A 22,637-nucleotide genomic window follows, 5' to 3' on the forward strand; every position below is an offset into this window, starting at 1 on the left:
TATTCTTTAAGTTGAAATGGATAATTTTAGATATAAGAACAAAATTTTTTATTTATTGCTGGAAATAGTAGCTAAGGATATTGTAATGAGCAATAATAATCGAATGATAAAAATGATTTTTATGTGTGAAAGTTAATAATGAATTTATGATTTCATTACTTTTTATGTGATAATTGTAATTGTATATGGTATCATTGATATAAATTTAACACTATTTAATTATAGTAGTTAAATGTTTATTTTATGCAAGCTAGTATCTGTTAACGATATGGAATTGAACGTGATCACATAGAGGATTCAAATCTTTTTGTGAAAAACGTTTAAAACAGTAATTTAGCAGATGTGCTTTTAAGAATTTAAGATCATTTCAATGTATGTCTAATAATTTATTAATAATTTTAAATTAAAATTTTTTAAATGTGTTTTACATATATCATTACAAAAGGCGGAAATATCTAACTAGGTATATCCTAACTAGTTATTATTATTGATTATCTTTACATTTCCCTACGATTGTTAATTTGATTTGGTTGATTCTTATTGCTATGTATTACTATGATATCCTAAACGAAAAGAATTTGATATGCTATGCAAAAACAGAGATATGCGAATAAACAAAATTCTGTATATTCATTCGCGCTTCTACTTTTCTGTAAGTTACAATACAATATGTTCTGTTTAACTGGAACCATTCAAATATCTGGAATGATACGAAAAAATGTTTCAGAATGAAGTTGTATGATATTGAGAGAGATATATTATACTTTTATCTGTTTGACCTTGCGAGAATCTTGAAAATTCCTGTAAGGCTGACTAAAAGGCTAAAATTTTTAGATTACATATTCTTGTAGCTGACATTCAGACGTTTTTAAAATAATAGAAACTTGTGTCTTTTGCACCATCCACTATCGATATTTAAACTTTCAGATTCGGCTGAGCAATACAAAGAATTACCGAAAAATGACTGTTCGCAACTATCTGGCTATTTTTGAAACATTAGAAAATTATAGCCTTGCGTTTCTTAGTATCATAAGAAATATCTTTATGCGTCTTATGTTGTGGTGTACATATCGGTTAGCGCTAATACTGGTAGCACGGCGAATTTTAAAATTCATATCTCAATAGTGGACGGTGCAAAAAATACGAGTTTTGAAAAAAGTTAGTCTAGATGTCAACTACAAGGATAATAAAAGATAATAAGAATAATGCAAAAGTAATAAAAAATAGAGGCATCTATCTAAAAATTTTAATATCACTTTTACAGGATGTTTCAAGGTCGAGTAGATAAAAGCACAATATGTCACCCTCGATACCATACAATTTTTGTCTGAAACATTTTTTCGTATCACTCATATTTTTCAAATATTTGTGCGTTTCCAGTTAAACGAGACATACCCTATACATATGTATATATTTTACGTTTGATATTCAAAGAATTGCTTTTTCATTTGAGTGGTTGGTCACATTTACGAAATTTAAAGTTAAAACGATGAGCAGTTTCTTACTGATTGATCTAGTACTGTCTAATGCTACACCTCTGTTGAAAATCATCAAATTATTATTGTTGAGCACATAATTTGTAATCTACACTATTCTCTATCGTATTATAATTTACCTTTATAAAGATATACAATTATATTGAACGTTTTCGCAAAAAATGCGACACGATCTAATTCGTATGTAACAATTAGAATAAAGCTTAAGCAGAATAAATTACAACTAGGTATATTGCTTTAGCAACTGGAGAACAGCATACATGATTCATATACTTTTTAGGCACGATTTTTGTGATTTAATAGATACGTTTAAACGGTGGTCGACATTCGGTTTAAATAAAACTGCTAGATTATTCGGATAAGATCTTTTTTCTTTTCACGAATGTTCTAATCGAAATGCAATTTAATGTTGAAATGCAAAAAAGTTGATAATTATGTGACTTTTTTGTCGATTGGATCTGTCATTGAATAATCGGTGTTAAAACTTGTTTCCTTTTTTTCGTTTTGCGCATTATTTTCAATACTGGTACATATTTTATAGGGACTTTCGTTTCATCGATATGATATGTTGCATCATTTTATTATTTTTTAGCGTTAGATTTTATCGATCCCATACAAGGAGACAATTTATATAGGTATACAGTTGGAAACATTGCGAAATACGTGTTAATGCATACGGTACAATGTACCGAGCAAAAACGTGAGTTGTAACCCTAATTCGGTCTTCGAATAATTTCTGATTCGCTCATTTCAATTAAGCTAGAAAATATTTCTTTTAAAAAATGTACTAATTTTAAAATAAATGTACAAGTTTGTTATTAGTACATATAGCTTTCCGTCATAATTCTATGCTAAAGGTTTACTTTTATTTAAATTACTAAACATCTTTCGCGTAAATATATTTTTTCGTACTTTGGGAAAATCGCGATTTTTTTGTTCGTTTCTGTTTATATACAGTTGGAAGAGCAATTAAATCGGATTCTTCGCAATATATGCAGTCTAATAGTGTGAGAATTTAAAGTTATCGAAGATGAAGATGAAAAGAGTCTGAATTGAAATTATTATGACTAATTAGTAGATCTCCGTGGAAGAATTATAAGTAAATCTCTCCCCTCTTTTGAAAAATGTGATGCCAGAAAAATGTTCATGATAATATGGACGCTAAAACAAGAAACCCAAGTCAGAAGAACTTAGTATAAGATTTCACATGAATCACATTTTCAAAATACTATGATTAGTAGACGATCACAACTTGATTTTAACGAATCAGTACAATTAACATTGCTTTCAAGTTCGACTCTTATGAAATATGTCAAAATATATGTACATATAACATATGCATATATATATATATATATATATCACTCATATATAATCGATAAACGAAGAGGTATGTTACTTGAAAACTATTAGACAAACCTCTCTTAAGAAGGTTAGTTAATGGTTACTATGCATGCTAACACTGCTAATTTTTTTGCATGGGGGAAAAGATTACAGGTATTTAATATTAAGCAGATCAATGTATACTATATGTTTCTAACTTGTGCTTGTTATATTATCAGCATAAAGTTTAAAAGAAGAAATATTTCTCTTCTTAGAAATACTGTGAATATTTTTTGATTATTTTTTTTAAATTAATATTTATGGAAATAAGTTTCTACATTTCGAACAACGACATTGTTCGTATGATAGTAATTGAAATGAGTAAAAAGTGGGCGTTTATTTTACGATACACTTAATCCGCAAATACCTTTTTGGCGCAGTATCAATTAAGTATGTAAGTATGTAAGTGAAACATAGGTTGACCAATGAAACAAATTTAGTTTAATATTAAACGAGTTTAGAAAATCTACACTACCTAGATTAAAAAGCTTTTATCACTTAATTCTATACGATACGATTGTAGATTTCTTAAAAATATTCGTCGATTGAATGCGGACACTTCCGTTAACGATCGCACGATCTTCTTGAGATAATGCCGCGATTTTGTTCGAGAAAGACGAGCAATTTCTAATTTAATTAATCGCGAAATTGTTGCACAAAAAAAAACGAGAGAAAAAGGCAAAATTACAGACGCGAATACAAATATCACAGCCACCAAATTTGCAGGGAATTTTCATCTGCTTTTTTCATTTCTTTAATTCTAATTTATTCTAGTTTTAACGCAAGTTTGTCTAGAAAAGCTTTACGCATAAAACTTGAGTACTAAAATTAAAATGTAAAGCAGTCCTGCAATTTTATTTATATACCGTAACGCCCTTTTTTGAATGTAACATTGAAAATGTTAATAAGTATCTAATCATGTATATCAAGCAATCGTAAGAATTCTACGTTATATGTTACATCGATCTTGTAACATTATATCATTTTACAATTTCTGAGTTACTTCGTCGACATGTAAATTTCTTTAACTAACTTTTGTATCAAAAGTGTGGCTGAGATTTTTTCTTTTCCTTAATATCGAAGTATTGCATTTTTTTGTATTTTACCTTGCGTCGAATAATTAAATCTTTTTCTTAAAGTGCAACTAAATGGTACAGATAATAAGAGGTAAAAGAACGGTCGATAATAAGGAACTGCATATCTTTCATTGATAATGTAGATTTTTCTACGACTACTTCGTAAAACGAGAAATGAGAGCTTACGAATTAGAAATGTAATTTCTGAAGTAGAAAAAAAAAGAAAAAAAAATTATCTTGGAGAACTCGATTTTTGTTTAACAGAACAATTTCTTTTGAGTTCGTTATAATATACATTACGTACAATTCTATGTAATCTCTCCTTCATTAAAGAATCATTTGTATTTTGAAGTTTTACTTTTTGAATTCTAATCTACGATATAGGTAGCCTTTATCGGTCGATAGAATTTTTGATAATTGAGATGTATAAGATAAAATGAACAAAAATTATAATCTTCGTGTGGATCAATCTTTAAATGCTTAACATGTCTAAAATACAAAGATAACATAAATTCAATATAAATTAGATATCGATCATTTTATATGTAAACCGATAAAAAAAACAAACTTTAAGAAATTCATCGATTCAACTTCATTCGTATCATCATCAGTAAAACTTTCATTTCTCATCTTGTTCGATCAAGAAGCGATCGTATTAATCGTTCGATTGCTATATTATGTGTACCGACAAAGCGACTCAGGCTACTCAAATCAAGTAACTGATCAACATCTCATTCCGTTTGATTTCGCTTCGAACTTATATCTTTCGTTTGCGCATGGTTCTCAAATATTATGATTCGTCGTTAGAGAATCGTTCAGAAGTGTTTTCGCTGTCATCACAGGTCGATGTGATATCATTCGACGAAGAATTCGTCGAGTCCGGCGTAGGCGGAAGGGACGGTCTTGCTATGGTTTCCTCTGTCGACGAGGACACATCCGCTTCCTTGCAGTCTATCGCGTCCAATCTCTGTTGTATGCATTTGTTTTCGGGATTATTCAACACCGAATGAATGAAATCTCGAGTCTCTGCACGCAAAGCATTCACTCTTTCTTGAAGGATGTTGTTTCGTCGAATCAAAGCCATCGTACGTACAACGATATCTAGAAGACCTGCGATTTATGATAATATATTTTAGAGTAGTTTGTATTTTCAACAAATTTTCTACGCTTAACGATATATAATAATTTCTGCAATTCACAAATTTCTTTCTCAATGATCCCAAAATTAAATAAAAATTCTCCTTTCTACAATTTCTATCGGATGAGTAAATTCATATTCGATATAGATAAATCATTACTTGGAGTCCCTTTGGGAAATATTAGAAATATTTAAAATTATTATTCAAGCGATTATGATGAAAGAATGATGCAAATAAAACATCATTTCACTTTTTAATAAAACTTCACTACAAAAACTACTCTTTTTCTATATTATCCATTTACCATCAATTACACTAAAAGGCACACCTTTCCGTCTCGCTAGGAACACCTTCCAGTGTTCCTTTATGTCCGCTGGAACTCTAGCCGAAACGTTCGGAGAGGAAGAAGTAACAATGATCGGGGCACAAGAGACACTGGGACTCTCTGGATCCCATAGAGGACTTTCCGGTGGCGTTAAAGATGTATCGTCACGAGAAGACTCATTCGTTTCTAATCGTCTGAATTCTAGCCTCTGCTGCTTTGCTATAGCCCCGTTACGAATCCTTTGTCTTCGTCGCGAACATGGAATTGTCGATGTTCTTACAACTGGTAGTTCCGACAAGTAAACAGTCGGAGCCATTTTGTGATGAAAGACCTGAAATCAGAAGGAATAGAACAAGACTAGAAATAGAGTACATATTTCAAGAGAGAGAGAGAGAGAGAGAGAGAGAATAAAATTATAAAAGAATATTCTCGGGTTTCAATGATTTGTCATCCTTGATGATATTCTTTATAACACGATTGTATTATAATTGCAATTTCTATTGCTATACTCGTGAATAGATATATTATACATATGTACATACGTATATGTATGTATTAAAAAAATACAAATATTTTGTCTGAAAATTTTTATTTAACTTTGTTTGTCTTCTAAGCCGATGGAACGATTTTTATGAATGTTCGTCGTAATTAAGTCATTCATGAAAACATCCACGTTTTCGCAAAACTACGTTTTGTTATGTAATTTTTGTTACGTTTCTTACTACGTACATTAAATGCGTTACAGTCTATTGATTGTGATAATTGCAGTGTCAGCGATATGTACCGATATCTACTACTAGTCATCTGCGTAATTTAACGAACAGAGAACGATCGATGACCCACATACGCATTGATGATGCGCTTTGTTGCGCGAAAGTACTTTCTTTCATCGATGACCGACCCATGTGACTCGTATGATAGATTTGTTAAAAAATTACAATACAATAGTACTAATGTTTAAATTATGATTCATCTGCGATAAGTATGCTTGAGTTGCATTGTACAAAATGTCCTCAGTAGTTTATCATCAGTATAAATTTTAAAAACCTATTATTAGTAAAAACAGTTTTGATAACATAAAACTGAGCGACAACATATTCAATTTTTAAGTTGCTCTATAAGAGACGAAAAGTGTGATAAAATATGCTTAAATGAAAAGTAACGGCCTTAACCGCTAGGTTTAAAAATCACATCCTCGTCTGGTTATAAGATTAATGAGGCATAATTTAATGCCAGGTCTGTCATTGGCGTGGAAACATCGTCTCACATTGCGATCAGGGAATTATTTATAAACGAAGGACCAAGAAGACTTTCACTTGTTTCAGACGTCTAATAATACCCGCCAGGTCGGTGTGTTGCACCTTGACCTCAGAAGACACGTGCGCACCTGCGTAATGCTCAATGTAAAGCAAGTACTTTATAATGTTTGCACGTGTAAAAGTATGTGAAACGATTTAAAATAAAGACACCTAAACGCGATAAAGATACGAACATGTGAATCATCGAGTTACACGTATTAACGTTATTAGTATTGGCTTAATTAATCGAATGAATTTGTAATTATATGGTAACATTAATTCTTGCAAGGTATTTTGCTTTGTCATTTACTATTTAGAAGTACGCGAAAAAGTCGCTGAGAAAATTCTACTTAATTCTTTAACAGATATATTATCATTATCACGAATAATTTGAAATGAATTTTAAGAAACGACAGATCGTAGTATAGTTTGGACGTAAGAACAAGTAAAAATACAGAATCACCGGTTTTATTGAGGAAACTAACGTGTGTAGTATGATTTGGCTATAAATTACACGTGTTCGCTCGTACCGGTTGACGACGCGATCGATGCAGGCGATGACCCGATTACTGTGAACGTCGGTGCACGTGCCTGCACCGAACTAAAGCTATAGAGCCTTGGCATGACTTCTCGTCTCCCCTCGACCGGTTACCCCGACTACTTTGACCTCAGATTTCGTCGCACCACGTACGACTATGAAACAATACTGATAATCGCTTCAAGAAACATGCATAATCCAATTGCGGCTACAACTCTCGTAATATATCATAAATGAATAAACATATACATGTGCATGTATATACATATAACGTATATGGCGCATATATGGACGTGTATATACATTTTCTTCTACTGAATTTTATTATACATATATTCATAGATATAAGGAGGATAAAATACTCAGAATATGCTCATTTTTACCTTCACCACATATGCTTATCTACTTAGTTTGAAAGTCACTTCAAAATGAAATTTAGATAATATATGTATAATTACGCTCTTTTAAACAATTTCATATAAATCTGTAAAATTTTAAACACTCTAATCATCGCAGTTGATTGTGTAATTTATCAACCTACCAAATTACGTAAATTATCAATTATCGTATCATATTCTCACTTCTAGACTTAAGAGAACGGACGTAACTTATCCTTTAGATCTAAATATTTAGTCGTGAAAATGTAAAAAATCCTTCCGGCAATAGTCCGACATTTCTGAGTTCTCCGCGAAAATCCATCGAATTCGATGAACTCGAGTTTAACCGTGTGATCTTTCCCATTAAATGGATAAGCCTAAGTCGTCGATGCACATGACTCAGGATAAAAAAAACGTAACGGTAATTTTGACGCATGACGAATATGCTCACGATATTTCACGAGGGGAACAGCTGTGACATATCGTAGGTATCGTATCTGAGCGTTCGTGGATTCGCACCCAGCACCCGGGCAAAAGCAAAGTGGTGGCATTACAATACAGACATTCGTCAATGGCAACTTCCCGTACGAATGAAGGTCAACTGGGAGCTCTACAATCGGATTATTGCAGAGGGGTTGCATCGTGGGCAAAAAGAGAAGGAGAGAAGGAGAACAGGAGAGAGTAAAACAGTGAGGAAACTGGATGGCCTTCAATAAGGGTACGCGTGCAAAATTTTTGGTTCATCTTACCGCCTTTCGCTTTGCGTCCCCGATTTCCGTGAATTCATAGCGTTCGTCGATTCCGTAATTTGCGCACTCCGCACGATTATTTTTGTCGCGAAAACGATAGCAATTTTTCAGTTAATCCTACATAGTAACCATGTAACTTGGAAGTTAAGTTCTTACTTTCTATGTTTCTATATGTATGTCTATATTTTTTAAATGTTATGTTACTTATTTATTCAATCGATTATTCGCGAAGAACGAAATTGGTTTTTGGGAATAACTGTAACTGTTACTTTAATATTTTATATTTTACATTTTTTATTATTTCCATATTTTAAAGTTTATATCTTATTTCCGACGTTTGTTTCCCAAATATAAAATTATCGAAATCGAAAAATTATTCGATTTATCCATGAAAATGTGACAATGCTGAAACTATAGCCAGGTGATGGTAACACATTTTTGATACTCGCAATAATCAGCACGTTCCTGTAAAGTTTCCGAGATAAAAGTTAGATAGGGAAAATAAAATTGTTTGATAATATGATGCAACTACGTGGGAATCACGAGTGCGAAGCTAGGGAGAAGTGCAAGGCCTTCGACAAAGAAAGGCACACGTGTATCTCGTTTCGTCGATATCCGCTATATTTACGGCTGCACAGTGCACAGTACGGCCACGTGTCATATTCGAACACTACGGCAATTTTCCAAGAATTTATCGTGAGTCAACGTGATGCACTGAATTTCTAGGACATCGTTAAAAATTTATACTAGCGTTGCACGTGCGCATCTAGAAATCCTCTTTTAAAGGAAGATCCAATTTATCACGTTGGGAAACGCGATTCACTCTCGTAGTGGCGATAACAGGATAAACGAAAGAATGTAAATGCAAAAAGGAAGAACACGAATTAAAAATGAAGGTACCAAAAGAACTGCGTTGACTAAAATGTTGCATGACAATTTTCAAACGTTCATGCATGAATATGCGTGAAATTAGTAATAAACATGTAATAAAAGTATGTGACTTGAAAATTACATTCATATTTTCTTCTTGCTTTTTAAATTAAAATAACAAGTTGTAATCAACTGGCAGCTTTTTCTCATAAACAAGCAAAATTTTGACGTTAAATGATTACCTCACATTCTTCAATGAAACTTTAACGATATAATCACGTACTAAAAATTTGCAGCTAAAGCATAAAATAAAAAATATGAATTCTGAAACAACATATTTTGACATGGAGAGCTAAATTTGCATTAATGTAAGGAAAATCTGTCCGAAAGTTGCGAATCAATCACGTTTTCGTGAATTTTTCTTTCCAGTTGACTGAAACTGGATCTTAAAAGGGGCGACGAAGGGTTCCATCGGTATTGTGCCTACCTATATAAAAATTTCACCGATACACGTGCTGAACTTACAGTTCAGAGGCATAGTTATATTTATCGTTGCGGCCATTCACGGCCTTTCCAAGGGTTACACGTGCAATGCAACCTTCGTGAAAAACTATTTCGATTTTTTTCACCCTATTATTTTAAAAAAAGACCAAAAAGAAGCAAAAGGGAAAGGAAGAAAACCGTGTCGGCACGTGTCAGCGTTGAACGTTGAGGAGTAAAAATATTGTCCGCGTAGCAGCACGTATTCTCACATTCTCACATGTAGAGAGAAATAAATCATAACTATATTTTTATTTCTGAAACGGAATTTGCTATTTTATGATGAAACTAATTATTATATGACACTGAATAAAATATTATTTGGAATGTAATAGTTATTAGTTATAGCGTAACAGTTCTTAGATGCAATATTGAACAAATATTTATGAACAATAAGTACAACCTCTGAAGATTACATGAATCGTTCATCTTCCTTTAAAACATAGTATTATGTCTATTTCAAAACAAAGATAAAGAAATGTATGTATATAACAGTGTATAATTAAGCTGTAGTCAATAACTTGCATTTTCAAATGGAATAAAAAGTAAACACGATTCAAATATTGAAAGAATTGAGAGAATAGAAGAAAAAAGGTTGGGTTAGGAATTTTAACAACCGGAAGTATTATATTAACGATTGCGCAGGATAGGCACATTCGTTAACTCACTGTTTTGATAAAGCAGAATAGCTTGACGATAAAATAATTCTAAAAAAAAAAACAGATAAAGTATAAATCAAAGGGATTATTGCGTAAAGTAAAATTCTATTAACGTTTTTTCCAATTAATTCATTCAGTCAACATTTAAAAAAACATCTCGTACGAGATTTCGCGACACGCATGCATTCGTTTTATGTGCCACGTGTCGAACGCTCGAGGAAAAATGATCTTATTAAGTATTCTATTCAGGCGTGCACAAGCTGTCGGTATCAGAAACTCATAAGAATGACTAGATTGCCCCTGTGACAGCATTATCGATTGTTTATTACCGTTTCACGAGCTGTACGAGATCTTGCATGAGATACATTCGAAATTTATCACTCTATAAATGACCGTGTTACCGAGGCTGACAATCTGCATACAGAATTTTAATTGAGAGCCTAATTTGAAACGACCAGGATGTCAAATTCATCTTTCGTCGACATTTACAGTAATATTATGACTACGGCTACGATTCGTAAAGAAGCGTATTATAATATTTGGCATTTGTCATAATTTTAATTTTGAAGGTCAAGTTATAAGATTCAGAAATAGCTGTATCTATAAATCTTTCAAGAATATTGATAACCTAACAAATCATAAATTATAAAAAGAAGAAGGAGATAAATTTTAGAATAAATAACTACACGCGCTCCGTTTCTTGAAATCATCAACGTAACCGCCTTTGATATCATCCCTAAAAAAAGAGTCATTCAGCAAATTGTGATGAAAATCGATAAAAGAAAAGAAAATTCATCATTCAATAAAAGAAAAAGATTGTAATTTCCTGCGTCATTGTAAGATTTCAAGCGGTGTAATTTTAATTTCGATTTATTTCCCTTTACAGGCAGCGAAAATTCGGTCCAGATAAAATATTCTGCAATCACGGTACACACATTGGACCGAGATAAAAGGGAGTTTAGTAAATATGACGCAAAACGGATTCATGTGCCTTTAATTTAGACATTATCATTAAACGCTCTTAACGTGGCTATCAAATAAGTAAGTATGTATGCAGTCATCCAAATGGATATGATTATCAGTTATGCAAAATAAAACAAAATTAAGAGAAAAAATTACATAAAATTCAATTAATTTTATTAATCTATCTATGAGATGATTTGTTTTTCCAGTTACTCTGTTAATTATTTCTTGTGATATATTCTTTTCGATTATTTGTCAGAGAAAATAATATCATAAGATTTGCAGTTTTCAAACTGCACCGTTAGCAAAATATCGATCCATTAAATGTGAAAGATTAGCGAATTGCAGGTCGCTGCATTCTGTGACTTCTACTTCCACACTCAAGTACAGCCACGTGCAGTTTTTCCCCCACCATCGAACATCTTGGTGTCTCGCCAATGGGTATATACCATCCCCACCCCGCAACCCGTGCTGGCTGACGATCGTGTCTCTCACACTCACACTACACGCACCCTTCGCGGTAAAAGGACGGGATATTCCCGTGGATACACGTGGCTACCGCTGTTGGGTTCGACGACCTCGCTTGTGCGTCCTCACGCAGTGCTTTTTGGTGATGTACCGGTGGGGGATGCGTACGATGTCCCCTTGTTTCCCCCCAGAAGGTACCGACTCTGCCGTCTGGCAACGTTTTCCTCGAGTAGCGACGGCTACCGTCGACTGTCTTTGACTACGAGTAAACGAACAAGCTAGTGCTTACTGCTAATCTTGATAGCCACGAGATGTACTCTCTAATAATAGATTGAGTCACAGTAAAAAAGCTAACATTCATCTAATCAAAGAAAGACAATAGCAGGAAAATTGGAATCGAATATTTCAAAGTCTTGCTGTTTATCACAAAAGTAATATAGCTGAAATTAAAGATCTAACAGTTTACAAAATTAATCACAAAGTTAAAGATTCAAAGAATAGCAAAGTAAATTGTAACGCTGCTTTTAGTTTTTAATTTTCATTCCGTTATAGCTTTCATAAAAATGAAAAGGTAGTGGGAATAGTTCTAGATTTGTATAATTTAGCATTTTTAAATCATTGGATATCTTTTGATGTTGTAGTATATTTCAATTAGTTCATTCCCATCACTACGTTAAAGCAGAACATCGCAGTCTGCAATCAACGATCTTGCTCCTCTCGTTTTCCCCTTTTCTTTGGCCACCCACTTACTACTGTTCTATCGTCGTAACTATTTTTGCACGCAGCTTCGTCCATCCCTTTTGATTCTTACTTTTGGTTCACAATGGGGAGGGGGGGGGGGATACGAGCGTGGAAAAGAAGCACTGATGCATAATGCACACTTTGATCGCAGCAAGTGTTTAAAGTTCCTATGAAGCTGTGTAAAATTAGAAAATTTAAGACAAATAATTTACCTTATTCATTAATTAATTTTTAAAACGTCCAACATTTCCTATAGTCAAATATTTGTTTCTTTCTTAAATAATTTTATGATTTATTTTATTTTTCTTTTTAAACATCAATCTCAAATGATCTATCTTTTTAAGTAAATATTATCTCTGTCAATAAGAGTTATTAACTTCTTTATTAACTTTATATGACAAAGTAATTACTTGAATAAACAGAAGCTTTATCAAATCTTTTAATTTTTATTAAGAGCAACTTCAAGATATGGAAAAGACGCGGATTAATCCACCACGTATTATCGACAATTTATCATTAATATCTGCGATTAAATAGATCTACATATTCCTCGTTAAAATTATTAAGAGAAAAAAGATATATATGTATATATATGTCATTTTATTTAAACAAGAAAATTCCTCGTTCTTTTCACTAGACCAGTGCAAACAAATGAAACATTTACTTATCTGTAACATCATTCATAGAAAAATATGTATCACTTTAAAGAACACATGTGAATAAAAGTCATGGAAGGTAATACAGATATAACGATGATAATATGATTTTTGAGAATGTTAGTCCGCTGTTACGCCAGTTACACGTAGATTCGTGCTAACATGAATGAAAGAAATTACATTCTTATCCATGTGCGCGTTCGAGTATAGAATAGAATTTCGTTGTTCGATAACATGGGTGAAACATGCGTGAACATGTAGGATAGCGTTCCACGACGCGGATCACAATCTTTTGTTTTCGTTAATTCTTAGATAACATTTTAAAAGAAACTTATATAACAACTTAAAAGAAACTTGCACGAAGTAACGAGACACGATACGATTTTCCATATGATGTGCCACTTTAAACATAAAGAAAAGAAACGAAGATCGTGATTCGTTTAAAAAGACTGCATTGTTACTTTGTTTGAGTTCTTAGTCGTTACTTGAAATGTATTTCTAAGAAGTACCACTTGAGTACTTCATTCATAATCCACAAAATGAAATTCTTTGAAAGAACCTTACGATTCACTTACGGGATGCTTCTTTTAGAATATTTGTGTTGAATTTTTTTATACTTGAGATATATCTTGATTTGATGCATATATGTAAAATATTTATAAAGATAAATAGATATTTATGTTTTTCTTTTCAAACATTCCTTTTCATGCAAATTGATTATTAGATACACTTACGTTCATTTAACATGGTTACAATAGAAAATAATATCCTCATACTTTCTGTATTGTATATGTTTGTATGTATGATGCGTACTATTCATAAGAATTATACCGGAACATTTTACCAACGATCTAAACGAACTGTGCCTTCTGTATAATTTTTACAGTTCAGTTCTTTCAAATACAAGCTATAGCGTTTTATAGGTGATTTCGAACATTTCGTTGGTACCACTATTAGCATTGTCAAAGAATTAAATGATCGTATACAGATAGAGATACATACTATAAAAGAATTGGCGATATCATTACAATATTAATCACTCAAAAATGCACTTTATATTAAAATATTGTCAAGATCAGTGCATCAGGTGATTATACCATATCAATATCGCTCCGTTCCTACTATAATAAGACAACATATATGTATATTATCAATGCATCTGCATTGCAAGCAGTATCTATGTTTGATGTATTGGGATACGATGGATATACCTTTCTCATGAAACACGTAACAATGGTAAATGCAATTCTGATGAAACGTTAGACCGTACTTGAAGAAGAATAGAATAATTAGGATAATACATTGACTCGAAGAAATGCGACTTGGATCGTAAATCGTTAAGTACAATCGTATCTTGTAATATAAGAGAATGTTAAAGAATTTTAAATATTTATTGTTCGAATCATAACATAGAAAGAATCAAAAGAAGAGGAAAAACGAATACGCAAATTAAACGTGACCAAATTTCCGCTAACAAGACGGTACACGTAATATAAAATACGAAAGCACGATTGTTACGTGCTTAAACCACTTAACGAAATTAAAGCGAAAGAACTGCTTCTGCTTTGCGTGAGATACCCACTGAGCGGTTACGTTGCCTCACATTGGCTACAATTGCGATCACACGTCGCGTCACGTGGGTGTGCACGGCTGAAGTAAGTACACTGCAGTATGATAGTTCGTGTATCGTCATCAGCTCTACGAAAATCGGAAAAACGAAGAGACATTCTCGCCTTATTCATTTCTCAATTCTTCTGAATTCAAGTTAATACTATTTAACATCTCAATGAATGTATATTTATTAATATTACGAATAGGTTACTTCTGACCGATTAACATGTAAAAGCGGATATTTTCAACGTGATATTTCCTCGCGATATTTTTAACGTGATTCCTTATGGAAAAATAGGAAAAGGATATAGGATAAAATTTGTTTATTCTCGGCTTAGTTTCCGAGAAAATTGAATTTGAAAATTTATAGAGTATATTTGAGCATGGCTAATGTCGAGACTGAATAATCGGCAAGAGGTTATTCTACGTGTGAAAATAGGTCGAAAATTCAGAATAAAATTTTTCTGCTTAAAAGTTCATTTTCAAGCAAATAGAGTTTGAACATATTTATTTAAGAATCGGCCTAGTAGATTCGTATGATAAATTTTGAAATTTATTTTTCTCAGAAACAAAGAGTCTTGTGAAGAAATATTATTCCACATTTTCGGCTTACTTGTTCTCACACGTAGGTGACCTTCTGTCGATTATTTAATTCCGTCCAGTCCGAAATTAGCCATGTATACTGGCTAAACTTTCAAATTGGATTTTCTCGAAAACTAAGCCAAGAATAAAAAATTTTATTCCATATTCTTTTCTTATTTTTCCACAAGGAATCAGGTAGAGTCCGCTTTTACATTTTATTTCTGTATATGTATATAACCGCAGTTCACGTAGAAAGACAAGTTTACCGATTCATTCTATTAAATATGATTTGTTATACTTTTTATATTTGTACCATAATACCGTATACCATTTGTATATACCACTGAATATGTACTTTGTACTACATTTAAGAATAAAAATAATATAAATCAAAATGTTAAGAAAACGATATTTTCAAAATAACAAAATCGGATCATAAATATTATTTAAAATTGAACAACAATACCAAGAGCAAAAGCAAAATGGTATAAAACTTGTAAGTGTGGATGCAAACCAATTTTAAATCAGAAAACGTGTAAATGCATTTTAGTTAAATTAGTGACTCGTGCATTTTATAAAATTAAATCGCATAACTGTCGGAAAACCTTGATTTTCTCAATACATATACCTAACAAAATTGAGGATTAGTTTCAATTACAATTGCCTTGTTTAAACTGTCTCTGACGTGACGATTTACTTCGTGATACTATACCAGGAAATTAACAGTATAACGTACACGTGTCTCCAAAGCAAGTGACTCAATGCCAGCCGATGATTTAACACAACGATAATGGGTATTAATATCAATGCTCGATAGACGCGTTACAATTTTAACATCGTAATAAAAGAAGGAAAAGCAGATAAAAAGAATGAAAGAGAAACAAAGGAATTTCGCTATTATCGTTAAAAAAAAACGATACAGCAGAATATAAATATCTTCATCTTATATAAGGATTATAAAATAACAGTCTATAGTCTCTAGTCTATAGTCTATAGTCTATAGGAACATATCGTTATTATGTAACACTGATGATCTAATAATCGACTTATAATTGTACATGTATGCAAAATTCCTTTTTTTCAACTCTATTTCATTAATCTTAGACGAATTGGTCAATTAGCCTACATTCGTAAACATTCAAGTACTTCTTACACAATTAAACTAATATTATCAGTCGCAAGTTATAAATTATTAATGAAATTGTAGAAACAATTTATGCTACAAAAGTCTGTAACGTACAATTTGTCATGTATCAATTTATTAATATTATCAGTTAGCATATTAAGCTGCGAGAACAAGTCTCAGAATCCTTCAAAATATTGGAGGAATATAGGCGTAACGCACGTTTTGAATCGATAAATTGACCTATGACGAAACAACACGTAACGCGATCAACGACGTGACTTAAAATCTGCAAGCTTCAACCGATTGTCATACGAGTTACACGTGTTCTGGCGCAAGTAATACTGCATAACCCGTTTTGATGTATTAGCAGACTCCTCATGGTTATTAAGAACGCTGCCAGTCTAATTGCAAGAATTTTCAAGTAATTACGGTATATAGTGAACGTTCATTTAATATTCAAATAAATAAGTACATATTCGATTTATACAAAAATTTTCATTGAAGGAATGTTAAAAAATAATGAATAATTTCGTATAAAAATTCAAATACTAAATAACGTATTAAATATATAACAAATACTTAGTAAAAATAAGTTTACAGACACACAATCAATTTCCACAAACGTCTTCAATTGAACTCGATTTATTTGAATACTACATTCTCAAGCAATAAACTCACAAAATTTCAACTTTAATTTTAATTTTTCAAATATTCTCAAGCTAAAACATTACCCAACATTAAAAATTCGTTGAATTTGCCCTAGATAACTCTTAAAACTTCCTTCAATCCGTTTTTAATATATATCAGAGATCTGTTAAACTCGTGTCAAAAATCGAGCAAATACGCGTCGTTTGTAAGTATATGATGCACGACGTCGCTATAAAAAAAGAATTGAACGCGGAAATTGAAATTCTCGCTGACCTTCCCGTAAGTACTTTTCTAGCCCTCGTTATACTCCATGTGTAAATGTCGTCCACGTGTGATCACGTATATCGGCGTACGTTTTACAAGTTCGAGGCTAAAATAAGTACTCAAGTAAGATGAAGCGTGGGCTACTTCGCTTTTCAGGACACCTCGGATCCGACAGGAGATCGAGACAACACGACGCGGATTTAAGTTTAGAGCAGAATCGTATGCTTCACTGATCAATTGCGCAATTAAAGAGTGACCGAGTAGCTGATCTGATAGAAACATACGACTGCTCGATAATGCGTGTTTGCCCATTCTTGAAATATTCCTGGATTAACAGTGATTTTTCAATACTCTTTTCCATGATTCGTACAACAAAAGTGGAATTGAAATTTAAAATTTCTTAAAAATTTGAAACTGAAAACATTGAGATTACAAGAATTTTTGAAAATATAATTAATATCAATTATTTGAACGATATCTGTTAAGTCGAAATATTTGGAAAAAGAACTTATATTAAATAGCTACATTAATAATTAACATTAAGTTATATGAAATAACCATCTTAAATAGATTAATAAGTTTCGACACCGCTACTGGAACTTATTCTTATACATTAAAGACACCAAATATTTACAAATTTTACACAATAAACTAAATATGATGCGTTTGCAAAGAGTTATCACTTAAAAGTTCTGAATTTATGAACAAATAATCGCTGTGTCAAGAATTATTTACAACAGGAAACTGCTTTAAGTAGATCGCACGTGGCGACATCAACGTACTATAGTTACTACATAAAATCTTATTCGGCTATAGAACTGTACTAGTTCCGTCGATACAATGAATATATTATTTATTTCACATTATAAATGCTACTGCATAGCAAAACTTACGTCAACATATTACGTACTGTATTATTTTCCTATTATTACTCTTAATATCTTATAGAAAGATATATTGCACTTAAAGGATATTATAGTATATCCATTTGTTTAACAAGTTATAATTCGTGTGAATAATAAAATATGATAGAAAATATAGTAAACTTGATCATACTGATCAATCGGCAATTTGACGATTCTTTATTGACAACTGCATATAGCACATACTAATTATATTATATTAAAGTCTAAAATGTAGGTTATATGTAAAATTTTGCTTCAGAAACTTTAAAGTTTTTTAATTTTAATCACATATGATAGGTCAAATAAATTAAAGAATAAATAGTGATAACCGAAATGTTTCACCAAAATGTGCAATGCTTAGTTACCAAGTGAGAGGTACAATTGTATATAGATACAATTATATGTGTAGATACAGAACTACATAAATATTTTATACCATGTGATAACTCACCGATTTTACAGGATATTTTTACGATGCGGTTCCAATGATTTCAAAACAAATTCAAATGGTCGACAAGATTCACCGTTTTGTTTCTCTTGTCAATCACCTCAGAATTGAAGCTGTTTAAACGGTTCAGTTAAATTCACTTTCGTAACGTGACGATTGAACTTACTCGGCAACAGACTCTCAAACCGCGTTTCTGACCGGTGTCAGAGCAAACTCTCATAAACGTCACTTAGCGCGTGCAATAAGTCTTTATGATCGACACACACGAATCGTTCGTATTTTCCAATCGAAACAACGAGTATTAAATCGTTTCATAGCGGGCAAACGACAATGGTACGGGCTGTTTGTGGATTTTTCAGTCACAACCACTTTTCATTCTAAATAATTTAAAAAAGCGATCCAAATCTACCGGTGTCCGTACATCGACTAACGGCGATCGAGTACCGCCATGTTATCCCCCCTCATGGTTGCAAGCAACACGGTCGCGCGTGCGCAGATGCACTATCCTCATGCACGCGCCTTTAGCTTCGACATTACGACATCTTGATAACAAAAGCCATGGCACGTGCATCCCCACTTCAAATGGGATCTTCCGAAAGGTTCCGCGGGAAAGCAAAGCAGGACGCGCGTGCTTCATAGAATTTCGCCGTTTCACGCGCCTGTGAGGTGTCAAAACACGAGCCCTTGGCTTTAAAACGCTTTCCCAGACTGAAAGGGGCATTGACCCTTAAATAAAATTCGGACATGTTTTTTTAATCCGTAGATTTATGAAGTAGATTTATGAAGCAGATTTTCCTAGAAATGAAAAATTATAATCTTGATATTGAAATTAATTTTCATATTAAAAAATAATAAATTTGCCTTTAGAAATATCCATCTTGAAAAAAGGTGGACATTCAATTACAAGTTCCACAATTTTATCTATTCTGCATTTTAAGATGCCCTTAAAACAAAGAATAACTTGAAATTTATGAACTCATTAGCAACTTGAAATACATAACTAATATCTTAATGTTGCTCTAGTTCGTTTTAGATACGTTTAATATTTATAATATTATGTGCACTGTATATATTTGTCATTAAATTCATTATCAATCAATATCATTAAATTCTCGACGAAAAATTATCGATATTCAAATCGATGTACAATTGTAAAAAAGAATCACATGACATGGCCTGATTCATTTTAAACAACTAAAGCTTCAAGTTTACTCTTTCGTGGAGCTGTCTTCATTTTCTCAGACTATTAATTATTTCAAAAATTTTACATATACAAACGATTGCATGGAATTTAACAAATTTTTTTCGGAGTTCATTTAAAATTTCTCCATAAAGCAAATTCTCCCTTTTACAATGACCTTAGAAAACTTAATGTACGATCTTTTTTACCATTTTATCGCACTTGAAATGAAAAGTGAGCTACCAGCATTGAAATAACTCAAGGTACATCACAAAAACGTGCATAGTCGGATTTGTACCTCGTGTAGAGAATGTATGTGTATGTTTAGTTTGTGAATTCAATGTCTGCAAGTATGCACGTAGTGCGTGTCTGTGTTATGTGCGTTCAATAATATTTCATAAAATTATGTTTTTCCAGACAGGGCACCAACATCCAAAAGTTATGTAGAAAATACAATCAAATTTCTCAAAGATATTCATCTACATATTTGTCTAATATCTTTGGAAATATTTAAAATAATATAGGAATAAAAACTCTCAAATGTAAAGGAAGTAAGGAAAAGAATAGAACTAGTATTGAAGCTATAACTTAATACTGAGAACTTATATGGTTCCAATATGTTTGTAATAATTATTCCTTTTGATCCCATAATTTCTTATAAATCTTGTTGGAAATTTTCCAAATTGGATGCTAAATGTCCGAGTAACCGAAGGATTAAAATTCCTTTAACGACACGTCGATTACGAACGCCATGTCGATTTTATCAAAGAGATCCGGTAATTTTAATGATATATGAAAAGCATCGGTTTGTGGAACCGCATATCATTATAGGGATGTCATTCCTTCTGCATTGAGAAATCAGCTGTCGGTACGTTTTCCGGTTATTTCGAAAATGATGATCGTTAATATTCAACTAACCGTACCAGGTAGTCCAGCTGTCTTTGAAGAAAAAAAAAAAAAAAAGAAAAAAAAGAAAAGAAAGAATGGAAGTAAACTGCTGTAAAGATAACTATTGTAGTTATTTATGATGTCGTTAAATTATAATACTTTGCTCTATTGCTTTCTGTACCGTGATAAAGTAAATTATTGAATATTCCTTTTTTTAAATTATCGTGTTTTGTTCATTTATTTTATTATACACAATTTGTTTTCTATTAACAATTACATTTAGATCTGTCGTCGAATATAGGATAGATTTTATATCTTAGATATTCTTAGAAACGATATTAAGGCGTTCTATTATTCTTACAATAGAATTTAAAACCACACGTGTTCGTTTTGAAGTATTTGGCGCGTGTCTAATGTAGTCAAACGGCGTCACGGCATATTTTTCCGTGACTGACGCTACCAATAGGTCATGAGAAAAATCTCGTACGTCATGAAAAGAATAGTAGAAATTAAAATAACAGTTCTCTCTCGCTCTTCTCCACCTCTCTTCCATTTTATTCATCTTTCTTTTTCTTTCATTTTACAGATGATGACTTAAAAACATCGGCATATTGCGCAATAAGAATTTTAACATGTTGTTTAAACGACCGAAATTCTGACATCTTCTGGCTAAAAAGAAGATACGGAAATTTATTTTTAATTATACATTGTATACTCCTTACAATTTTTCAGCCACACCTGACTCGACCGTTCAATATGTTTTTTACTTTATGCTTTCACTTTCACTTTATGGTGCTCCGTGTCATATTAGAAATAATATTTTTAAATGTTACATGTTAAATGCACTCATATTTAATATATTATACGTGACATACATGTAAAGAAAGAACATTTTATGTAATGCACATACATGATTTAAATATATTAGATATCTGAAATTATTAACGATAATACTCAAAATTCTTCAATTTTGTTATAGTAGGTACAGAATATTAAAATCATTTAAACGCCTCTCAGTGTCTTCCAGGAAGGTGGGAAACAGGGGTCGCGGTAATGATTTAATAGTGCGTATAAAGAGACATGTTTGGAAGTGAGAGAGAAATATCGATGTGTTGCGAATATAGGAAGAGAAACAGATAGAGCAGGTCAAAGAAAGAAGGGGAAGGAAGTCACACGTGTATCTAAGTTCCCCACTACCGTTTGTTTCTCGGCCGAAAGGAGCGTCCTTCGGCAATCTTCCCATCCCTTCTGGTCCTCCGACCATTTTCAACTATCACAATGCCTCCCCCTCCCTCCCGCTGCGGCAGAGATCGCGAGGATCTGTAACCAATCAGGGTCATTTGCAATGCCTCTACGGCTTGCACACTTAATCTGGATGCATATTATTAACTACTCACGCGTACAATACTGTGATCGTTTCGTTATCTATACACAGATCTAAAGTCAATACAGATGATTTATTAATAGGTTGTGCATGTGAATAATATAGAACGTTTTAAATATATATATATACATATGTACAATGGAATATCTGGAATTACCAGTACGATAAACTCATATTCATTTAAAGTTGTTAAGCCGATGACTTCATTATAAATGAAACAATGCTCCAGCAGTTTACAAAGGCGAGATTATTGAATTTATTATGATTTAATAATTTTATTTATTATGATAAACCATTATTGTAATTATGTTCTTCTTATTTTA

General features: G+C 32.3%; 1 protein-coding gene across 1 annotated transcript; it reads right to left on the minus strand.

Annotated features, from left to right (window-relative positions):
* Positions 1 to 365: 365 nt before the first annotated feature.
* Positions 366 to 16,225, minus strand: LOC132908211 (uncharacterized). Its single transcript, XM_060962002.1, has 3 exons — positions 16,208 to 16,225; positions 5,423 to 5,750; positions 366 to 5,065 (listed from the first exon to the last, which is right to left on the minus strand). Exons 2-3 carry the CDS (start codon positions 5,733 to 5,735, stop codon positions 4,746 to 4,748), a joined length of 633 nt encoding a protein of 210 aa, XP_060817985.1. The 5' UTR covers positions 5,736 to 5,750; positions 16,208 to 16,225; the 3' UTR covers positions 366 to 4,745.
* Between the last annotated feature and the right edge of the window lie 6,412 nt (positions 16,226 to 22,637).

Source organism: Bombus pascuorum, chromosome 6, assembly GCF_905332965.1.
Source record: "Bombus pascuorum chromosome 6, iyBomPasc1.1, whole genome shotgun sequence".
In the NCBI taxonomy this organism is placed as follows: Eukaryota; Metazoa; Arthropoda; class Insecta; order Hymenoptera; family Apidae; genus Bombus; species Bombus pascuorum.

What these genes read in the sequence shown, in the direction of transcription:
- LOC132908211 (XM_060962002.1), bottom strand. Translation starts at nt 5,735, where the DNA reads ATGGCTCCGACTGTTTACTTGTCGGAACTACCAGTTGTAAGAACATCG. An exon ending in GTTCCTAGCGAGACGGAAAG is followed by an intron (nt 5,066 to 5,422) that starts GTGTGCCTTTTA and finishes CATAAATCGCAG; the next exon opens with GTCTTCTAGATATCGTTGTA.